General features: G+C 39.3%; 2 protein-coding genes across 4 annotated transcripts in view; one reads left to right on the forward strand and one right to left on the reverse strand.

Annotated features, from left to right (window-relative positions):
• Positions 1 to 871, reverse strand: part of zw10 (zw10 kinetochore protein) — a 9,438-nt gene extending 8,567 nt beyond the window's left edge. For both annotated transcript variants that reach the window (XM_032533217.1, XM_032533216.1), the window contains exon 1: positions 647 to 871. In XM_032533217.1, coding sequence (XP_032389108.1) covers positions 647 to 751 — 105 coding nt within the window. In that variant the 5' untranslated portion in view covers positions 752 to 871. The remainder of the gene's footprint in view (positions 1 to 646) is intronic.
• Positions 872 to 1,656: 785 nt separating this feature from the next.
• On the forward strand, positions 1,657 to 10,642 carry mks1 (MKS transition zone complex subunit 1; the record flags this gene model as incomplete). 2 transcript variants are annotated; one of them, XM_032533218.1, is given in 18 exon segments in its annotated part: positions 1,657 to 2,114; positions 2,227 to 2,348; positions 3,014 to 3,066; positions 3,221 to 3,388; positions 3,721 to 3,821; positions 4,120 to 4,248; positions 4,523 to 4,627; positions 4,922 to 5,030; positions 6,010 to 6,066; positions 6,844 to 6,886; positions 6,976 to 7,038; positions 7,147 to 7,217; positions 7,312 to 7,381; positions 7,476 to 7,583; positions 8,250 to 8,383; positions 9,207 to 9,289; positions 9,425 to 9,522; positions 9,669 to 10,642. In XM_032533218.1, coding segments are annotated over 18 exon segments (1,704 nt in total). In that variant the 5' UTR covers positions 1,657 to 2,028.
• Positions 10,643 to 10,704: the final 62 nt, after the last annotated feature.

Here is a 10,704-nt window from a genome sequence, read left to right on the forward strand (position 1 = left end):
TAAAGGACATGACTAATTTTACACACACATCAAGAACACTAGTTCATTGCGCATGCAGGTAACAAACTAAGGGGATGCATTCATGTGACAATGCCTAGAGTCCTCACAAGACAAGAAAGACAAAAGAGAATATAAACGCACACAGAAAAAAAGAAGCAAAAACTATACTAGGCCTTAATGCAGTGGAGTAAAAAGTAGAAGTGGCATGAAAAGAAAAATAGTACAAACGTTACCTCAACTTTGTACTTAAGTAAATGTACTTAACGTTACATTTCACCACTGACTTCATTTAATGCAGCGACCTACTGTAAGACAACTCTAGTGCAGATAATATGAAGTTATTTTCTAAAGGATTTAAACACAGCCACGTAGTCAGATGTCACCACTAACTTCACAGCAAATATCACGTTAGCAGCAAAGTACTAACGATAATGCCATAAATTAAACTAGCTGAATAGTCCGCTGTGTATTTAAATACAGTTTCTGCAACTTAGTCTTATTTTTAGAAAGAACCGTAAAAATGTAGCTAACGTTTGTCTAAGAATAAGACTTTCATGACTTTCAGTGGTAGCGATGCTAACTGCTAACGCTGGTTCAAACTTTACGTAGCGTTACGTAGCCAATGCTATGCTAGCTAGTGGATTACCTTTGTATCTTCCACCTTGCGCGACATTTTGCTTATTTTGCTGGACAGGTCCTCTTTCTCCAGTTTGCCAGAGCTGGCGAGGACTTCAGTCACAAACGACGCCATCCTGTATCTATACAGAAACGTGATAATGTTTCACAAAACTGTGACAGATCAGCACAACAACAGCCCAGGACCCGCCAGGCTGTCTGATTGGTTTGGGGATGTCGCCTTCTTCTTCGCTTTTTTATTTTATGGTAAAGAGCTGTCATACCGTACTGTTACCGCCACCTTGTGCTGAATAGAGGAACGGCTCAATCCAACAGTGGTTAAAGAAGTATTCAGATCCTTTACTTTAGTAAAAGTTCTATCACACTGTGAAAATACTCTACTACACTACAAGTAAAAGTCATGCATTCCAAAAAATAGCTATAACTATAACTGATAACTATATTATCATCAGCTAATTGTACTTAGTAATAGTACTCATTCTGCAGTAAAATGTTCCTGTCAGTGCTTTACTACTACTACTAATAAATTATTATTAGTAGTAAAGGTCATTATTATTGCATTTTACTGCTCCAGATGTTTAATGTTGGGGTAATTTTTACTACTTTACTGCTGGGTAGTTCAATCTACAGCAATGCATCATCATCGTCAACCACATGTCAAAAAGTCAACTTTTCACGGTGTCAGAAAATAACGGCCCTGTTTTCAGCTGGGTGGCACTGCATTTTCCAGCTGATTAAAGAGGCTTTTTAAATACTTTAATAAGCTTAAGAAGTAGGATAATGTTTTCAACCTATAAAGGAAGACTTCATTATTCAGATCATCACAAACATTCAATGTCACCACATCTGCAGATACATGGTTTTCAATGGACAGGAAGGGGATACAAAACATATTCCTCTGAGATGTAGTGGAGTAATAATAATACATTTTATTTGTAATGCACTTTACATTCAAGACAAACCTCAAAGTTTAGAGTAAGTATAAAGTTGTATAAAATGGAAATACTCAAGTAAAGTACCTTGAATTTCAGTACTAGTGGGCTACTCCAGTCCGGTGGGTGGCGGTGATGCTGATTTACAAACCGCCACCACGCTTCAACCAAGAAGAAAACCTAACTTCATATCTCTATGGCAACGACAACTATGAATTAGCAGTGCTAATGTGTCCATGACTGAAAACTTGTTGCATTAGCTGTTAATTACAGCTTTAACCGTTTGTTCGCTGACCTTCTCGTCGCGTACATTTGCAAACGCTGCGAGCAGTTAGCTAGATAACAAATCGCATGTTGTTGCGAGTACGAAAAATACGAAAAAGTAGCTGCGTGCTAACTATAAGTGCTAGCATTGCTAACATCAAAATAATAGTTCCTTTTGAATGTTTACCTGCTAAATATGAATTTCATGGCGGACAGTTGGAACACAGATACTGGAGAAGCTGTGTATCGGTCCCGGGATGCTGTCAAAAACTTGAGAATAAGGTAAATAGCTCATGGTAAAGTTAACATTAGCTTAGCTACAAGATTCCAACGTGCTAACGTTTTTTTTTTTTTATTGATTTAGCACGATATTCATTTGTGTCTCCCACTTTAGGGTGCGTATAGAGAAGGTGACCTCTACAGCAGCCCTCTCTCAGCACCTCCAGCAGCAAGTCCTGTCCCAGCAAGACAGAGGGGACATTGAACTGGAAACCCTCACCTCACGAGGCCAGACAGGTGAATTATTTTACCTGCTGGGAGAAGGACTGATGGTGATCACGATGGGACATCACGATGTTCATACTAACAAGTTATTTTTGTCTCTTGTACTTTACTCATGTGTTGCACAACTTACACCAACTTGCCTTCTTTGCTTGATCTTTAGTAAACATTTTGATTCTCTCTTTACATTTCTCTGCTTGACTTAGACATTTGTCAGGACTTGTTTAATGGTGTGATTGTCAGCTGGCAACAAAAGCACTTTTTAGTTTAGGGTAATATGGAGGGGTGTTAATCATGTTTTATCACAATAGGATATTATATTGATTCTTTGGAGAACAATACAGTATTTATTGATGTCACAAAGTCTGCCACGATACAATTTTGATTTAATTCAGACCAATACGAGACGTTACATAAGCCCTTTAAACACAATCTGTTACATGTATATATATTTACAATAAGCAACTAAAAACAACCACTCTTTTTGATAAGATTATGTAATTGTTTGTTCTGCAGTCCTAGAAATAAACATATAACATGTAATATGACACCAGAACGTGTACAGGAATGTAACATACATTATGTATAACTTGTGTTTACCATGTGTAAATGTATTTAGGGTAGATGTTTCCTTCAAAGCATATTTTAATAACTTGACATTTGTGTTACTCTGTCACTAGGTGATAATGAGGAGGAGCTGGTGGTGGGCTGGCAGGAGAAACTCTTTAGTCAGGTAGAACTTTAAACCTTCAGCGAGTTATAATAACTTCATACAGCTCAAAGTGATTACAAATAAAATAACTCAAAGTTCAAGAGTTAAGGCAAATTTTTCTATTATGACTTTACCCCTCCTTCATACCATCATGTCTTTCTGTCTGTGATCCCAGTATGAGATGGAGCTGTTCCAGAACGAGGCAACGTGTCAGACCCCTCTGGACCGTCAGTATCATGCAGAAGTCAAGGCCCTGAACAAGTCTAGGGGCCGACGTAATCTCCGGATTTTCACATACACAGATCATGACCGCTACACCAGCTGTCTTCCCTTCCACCAACTGGTAGGTTGTGCTGCATCCTACAATGTCTACACCATCATCCAATAATTCACGGTACAGAGTTATGTATTAGTTTACAAAACTAAACAAGAGTCATTAGAAACAGATTGAATGAGTCAGTTTATCACAGTTTCTTGTATTAATGTGTTTACTATTGAGCACAGTCTTTGGTGTACAGTGATCATTGATGCACAAGTACCTTCAAAGTAATATTTTGTTATGAAATATGTTTAAAAACACGCTGTTATGGTAGATTTTGATTACAAAAAACTACTGTATTCAGGATTCTTCTTGTAACTGTGTTTGTAAGTAGCTTGTTCCTTTGATCCTAAAAGCAGCACTCCGCTGACTTATTGACCACAACCAAATCCAGCCCCACATTCCTGGCTGAAAGGATGGCCAGTCTGAGACACAGGCGGCAGGATAGACGCACCATGTAGGTGAAGCTCACTTATTTAGATGGATTGATAATCCAGATTTTCTTCCATTGGAGAAGTCTGTATTCTGTTTGTTCATTCTCAAAATGCATGTAATTAGAGTCTCTCCTTGTAACAAACTTTCAGTCTGTGGAACATGCAGTATGTGCATTGAATTGTGTAAATACAATGCAGTTAAAATCAAAATTAATTTAGTAAACTTTCATCCAAATGATGTCTATTAGTCCTCAAAGACAGTATTGTAATGTTAAATGTTTGTCACAGTCATGTGATAGGATGGTCTGGCATATTTTGCAGAGATTGTAGTATTCCTAAATCAAAGATCGTCAACTGGGAGCCCACAGAGGAGTTTGTGAAGAGCAGTCATGTGGTGAATAATGCCATGCAGACCATGCACATCATGGCAGACCTGGCCCCCCCTGGAAGGTAAGACTCCCTTTACATTTAGTTCACCTTTTGTTGTTCCATCGTGACTCATCCATTAGTATCATTGATCAGTTTCCACCTAATGTTGCCCTGCGGTAGGTATTGTTCTCGACAACTTGATTCTGCCCCTTAGGAGTTTAGTCTTGCATCTTAGAAATTGACAAAGGAAAGGAACTGTTTCCTATCAGCAGGTTTCATTAGCAGCGTAAAAAAATTCTACCTGTGTATGTTGTTTGATTCAGTTTTTGTTTTCTCTCCATGTTTGGTTTCTCAGGCTGGGCCAGAAAGATAATGAATATTTGCTGGTAACCATAAAAACAGATGGCAACGGAACGGTCATTGTAAAACCTGACTTCAACAAAGGCAAAGAGCCCTACAGGCAAGTTCACAACATGACAAAAGACGGTTTGTGGCTCCAGTGTTGAGGAATATCATCTCAACATGTTTTAAAAACGACTGCTTGATCTGCAAGGAAATGTACAGTGTAAAGCTACACTGCATATTTAGCTACACTCGTCCTTACTAAAAGTCAACGACTAAAATTTCTCGACAAATTTTGGGTGGATTGTGACCAAACAAAGAAAACAAAAGTATGTTTTTTATGAGGACAAAGGGAAGCATTTTTTTCCGACAAACGAAAGACAACCAGTCTGGTGTGTGTGGTGTTGTGCAGGATTGTAACGGTGGGGGAGAAGAGAGAAGTTTGGCGTCTCACTGTGGAGAATGTATGCACAGCCATGCCACCAGAGGAACAGGACAGGGAGCAGAACATGTACAAAGACGTGAGTTAAAATCCATCATTCTTTCCATATCTTTTAATAGTTGTGTTCATGTTACTGATTATGAACTCAAACAACATGTCTCATGATATTAAAGGTCATTTTATGCTTCTGCAGAGGCTTCATGCAGAGCTTTCACCGTGGCCTACATAAGTGGCCTGGTGTTTATACTTGTGCGCTGGCGTGTGCGTTGAGCTGACTTGTGTGTGTGTGTGTGCGTGTGTGCGTGTGTGCGTGTGTGCGTGTGTGTGTGTGTGTGGTAGAGAGACAAGTGAGAGAGTGACAGGGATTAGCTTCGGAGCGAGTACTGACTCTAGAGTCACAATGAGAGAACTAAAGTGTCTCCCTTGTGCTTTCCGACCACAGTGAGACATCTTTGGCAGGAAAAGTTAATCCTCTCCATGATTTTATGTTGTTTGTGGAGAAGGAGAACCAGGAAATGAGTCGGGGGAAATGCACCGCTACCAAGCCACGGCCAAGAGACGTGCGTCGCCGTGACGTGTAGTTATATTTTTCGAGAGGTGTCAGGCTACGGCGTAGGGTCCGGCGTAGACGCAGAAGGGTCTGCGGGGGTACATCGTCAATTCAACGCAGAAGCATAAAACCGCCTTAACACTAGGCATGGGCCGGTTACCGGTTTCAAGGTATACCGCGGTTTCAAAAAGTAACAGTTTCTTAACCACCAAATATTTCCGTCGTACCGTATCTGCGGTATGAGCTGGTTTTTTAATAAGTTGTCACAGACAGAAACTGCAGTTTAGAAATGTGTTTAGAAATGTGTCTCCCTCCCAGTGTGCAGTGTGTTTAAAAATTAAAATACTTGTTGTTCAATGAAAATAAAAGTTGGTATCTTCAACCAAGACATTTAAACATAACACATTTTAAAGCTGTGATTGCAAAATACTGTGAAACCATATGATAACCGAAGAATCTCAGACCAGCCCATGCCTTATTGACACGTCTCCTTTTTCTCTGTCTCCAGCTGTACGTACGGCACAAGGAGTACCTCAATAGCCTTGTTGGACAGGACTTTGAGATGGTAAGTATTTAATAAACTTTCATTAAAGCTGACTTTAAACTGAAAATAGGGATCACAGCTCTTTACAGCTTCCAAGAGACCAAGGTTACATGTTGAAATAGTTTGTTTTGTCTGAGTAGAGATAAATATTACAACAAGCAGCGATTCCTCACATTTCAGAAGCTGAAAGCAGCATGTTTGACATCACTGACTGAAAATGACTGAAAAGATTGATCATACAGTATATCACGCTCTCTTTGCCAGACCTTCCTCTGCAGCACTGCGGAGGAGGGTCTGGCTAGTCCACACAGCATTCTGGGATGGGAAAAATATATGTGCTCTGGTTTATTGGCTTTTATTTAAACCAATCACAATCATCAAGGGTGAAGCTAAGCAGCGGCCAGAGCCAAGGTACCGCTCAAAATAGCCTCAAAAGGAACTTGTTTTGATGGAACATGTACATTCAAAAGTTGTTTTAGTGAATTGGACAGATAGTCTAGCTAGCTGTCTGGATTTACCCTGCAGAGATCTGAGGAGCAGGTAACCATAGTCCTCAGAAATCCACCAAAGTTTAGAACTATTAAGAAGAATTTAGAACGGTAACACAAAAAAAGCAAAAGGTAACGGACATCCGGCCGAAAAGAGGGACATCCAGCGGAATTTTCAGCAGCAAAGGAGCAATCTTGGAAGTGGAACCTTGTGGATATAGACTAATCAAATATTAACACTGGACTTTAAACAAAATGTTAAACTAACCATCTAACACTTGTTATGGTGGTCTGCTTGTCTCTCCCTTAGCCTCCTGCAGGTATTCTGCGTTACCTGATGAATGGAGAGATAGGTGAGTAGGAAAGCTGTGGCCATCACTGATGTATATATTTCTAAAATGCCTATGTTTGGCATTGAAATCTCTTTCTTCTCTTTACTCAGTTTTGGCCAAAGGCTTTGAATATGATAACTTATACATCCACTTCTTCATGGAACTGCCCAACAGTGAGTCACATACAGTACAGTATATGACAGTATTTACATTTCTTAGGTATGTTGAAACCTTTTAAATCAAATAAACTAAATGCAGTGCATCACTTATGTTTGATTTAGATTGGTCCAGCTTGCCCTTTCAGTCTCTCTCAGGTGTTACCCAGACCTGCCGGACCAAAACATTAGGGAAGGTGTGTATTTATATACTGTACAACAAACTGGTTAACAGCTTCAAAGTATGGCTGCAGAGATTTGTTAAACCCTCAAAATTCTCTCTGCCAACAGGAAAATGTAGCTTTCTTCAGTTACCCCTTTAGCTTTGAGGCTTTCTACATGAGTGAAAAAGAGAGTGACGGTTAGTATCAGCCATGGGATATTGTCTTTAAATAATTTGTTTCATGCATTAGTTAAATAAGAGGGATTTAGTTTGAGTTTTCTCCTGTCTTTAGAGTCAATTCTCCAGTGGCCAGTGATCTACTTCAAGGTTCTTTCTCTGGACTCCTGGCAGCGCTATCGAACTGAAGGCTATGGCTATCTGCTTTTTCCTGCCGTGCCCGGTATGCTGTGTACACTGCAAAATTGTTGGATTAAAATGAAGACGATCGCGTTATTTTAATTGTTGATTTATCGTTTATCCATCTACATATTTGCTGTTACTTTGCTGTTGTTTCAGCTCTCATCAGCATTTATAATAGACACTTTTCATTTTATATTTTAAAGCAGGGGTCTTCAACAGGGGGTCCGCGACCCCTAGGGGGCCCGCGGAGGTACTGCATGGGGGTCGCGAAAGTTTTGGTTGATTAGACTTTTTTTTATATTCCCCCCCCTGCAATTTTTTTCACTAATTGAAATGTCTTTAAATACACATTAACATGAATTCAACACACTGTAGTAAACAGATAAATGGAGGCAGAAGATGTCTTTCAGTCATCAATGCACACATGGCACTATAGGACCAGTTTGATATAACACAATTTTATACAATATATATAATTAGGGGGTCCCCGCTCCATCTCGCCATCAGTTTGGGGGTCCTTGGCCTGGAAAACGTTGAAGACCCCTGTTTTAAAGGAACGCGTAAAGTTATCTTTTGGAATTGGAAATGTAGATGCTGAACTAATCACTAATTTTCCCACAAAAAAAATGTACATGTTTTGTAAAATAACATTTAATCAGTTCCTTTGTCTTATTTTGCCACATTTTGTGTTTTCTGTGTGTGCCAGGTAAACATACAATAACATGCCATACGTGGAGACCCCTTCAGACAGGGACAGGCTCTGCGCTGAGGCGCTTCTTTATTGGAGGTTCTCCGGAGCTTGAAGACCACAGCTATGTCAGAATACCCGGGACCTTTAAGGTAGGCTCAAACCTCTGGAGCTCTAGAGAGGTGGAGAAGGAATGTATAATTTAAGGTGATTATTTTTCTTTTCTTTTTTTGTCACTCAAAGATGCACAGATTCATTTGGATTTATGTTACGTTGTCTTGTGGCAGTCAGCAGAGTTAGAGTAAATTTGGTCATCTGACAATGGGGGACGTCTGAAAACAATGCCGCTACTGATAGAAAGTGAAGAGAAAATGGTAGAAAATTCAAAAAAGTTGCATATTCTGCTGCTGTTGATGATACTGCAAGTAGTGAGATGGTGAAAATACAGACTGTTTGTGCATCAAGATCGGAAAAGCCCCAAAAAATAATCTTTAAAAAAAAGTAAAATGGAAACCCAGAGTAGGATCACTACTACGTTACTTAAATTGTAAAACTGTATAATGTCTTTGTTAAAATCATCAATTATCATAGCGTCTCTTTAATAGCACCCTGATGAGTTTTCTTGTAAATAAACACATCTTATGTTACGGTCTTTGACACACAGACACATTGTTTAGTTTTGGTATACACCTCCGTCCTGATGCATTTGCAACGCCACATTTGGGAATATTTTGGAACCTGCATTGTTTATGTCCATGTTCATTACTATGTTAATTGGTATTTTGTTGTCTTTATACTGTCTTTTTATCTATTTTTTATTTCTTTGTTCTTGCTAAAAACTGCTGCTGGAACTTTCAATTTCCTGCGGGAGTCATCCCAAAGGATCAATAAAGAGAAGTCTAAGTCTAAGTCTAAGTCTAATAATGATACTAAAGAATGCCTTTTTTATTTTTATACTTCCATACATGGCTGCAGGGAGAGAGGCTGAGTCGCTTTGGCTTTTGCACTGAAACCACAGGAAGTGTCACCTTTAATCTGCACTGCCTCCAGCAAGCCAGGTAAGTACACCTTGAATGTGTCAGTTTGGGCGCACAAACTATTTACCATATATTTCATCAACCATCATTATAGATCACACCGTTAAATGTTTTAGTTTCCTTTCGAGTGTGGTTTAATGTATGCTGGTTTTTCAGGGCCTTTGTTGATGCCACCATGTTGAAGAAGAGGAGGCAGAAGGTTTTTGACCAGCTGGGAGGATTTAGCCAGCAAGGAGCTGTTTGCACCATCCTGGGTAAAGACATTCAGTTAACTAGTTATTCAGTATTTGGAAGATTAAATATCAGTTTGACAGCTAAGTTGTGGTTTTCATTTTGAACTGTGTAGTCTCACTATATTTGTTTCATTACATATTGTTAATTAGTATATTTTCTCTGCCAGAGGCCTTCCAGAGGGCCAGGAGAAAGATGCACGAAGCCAGAGAAAGTCTTCCAAGAGACCTTGTCAACACCACCTCCCAATTCCAGGCTGAATCCTCTGCATAGGCGGGAAAAACGGTACACAAGTTTGGTCCGCTTTTGATGCACATCCGAGTGCGATTGCTGCATCTGCACCTGCCCAAACGAACCGCACCAAGGGAAAACCAACTCGAGTGGGATTTAACTGAACTAAATGCAGCAGGTGTGAAAGCCTCCACACTGTGTTTTGGTGAAAGGACTATGATGTACTGTAACAAGTCAGAGAGAAGGAAACTGTCTTTGTGCAATTCATTTTTTGTAAAGAATAAGGCTTGTAAGGTGATTATTGAGTAAATATTTATTTTTGTGCTAATTAATATGGAGCAAAGCCAATATGCCTACTAAATGTGGCATCACCATGTATTGTATTTTTTGTACAGTCACTTTTTGTCTCAGCTTTGGGTTCAAGTATATTTTGATGCTTGTACTTGTATTAAATTTATTTTTAAATTGCATGTAAATTGGACTGCATGACTTATTATTTGTAACAGAGGGTAGGGTTATTTTTATACTGTAGCATTGCTACTTTAACCTATGTAAAAGATGTGACTACTTCATCCTCCACTGCCGACATGTATAACCCACGTTAGATGCTGTTTCCAGCAGTGTTTCAGCCCTGAAGCAGTGTAATACCCTACGTATTATATGCACAATATGTTTACATAACACAGGTTCAAGCCTCTTAAACCAAAGTAGACCTAGAAACACTGGCCTCATATTACAAAGAAAGGTTCAACTGAGTCATGGACTTAGACTTAGCTTTATTAATCCCTTTGGGATGACTCCCGCAAGGAAATTAAAGTTAGCAGCATCCGATACAGCATGAGAAGGAGAAGAAACAAGAATACAACACAAAAAACACAAAGATCATAATGCACAGGACAACACACAGTACATGTCATCACATTAAGGGATTTTTTTAGGTGACTGGGGGTGGGAGATGAAAGAACAAAAATAAT

The sequence above is a fragment of the Etheostoma spectabile genome, chromosome 13 (genome assembly GCF_008692095.1).
Source record: "Etheostoma spectabile isolate EspeVRDwgs_2016 chromosome 13, UIUC_Espe_1.0, whole genome shotgun sequence".
Lineage (NCBI taxonomy): Eukaryota > Metazoa > Chordata > Actinopteri > Perciformes > Percidae > Etheostoma > Etheostoma spectabile.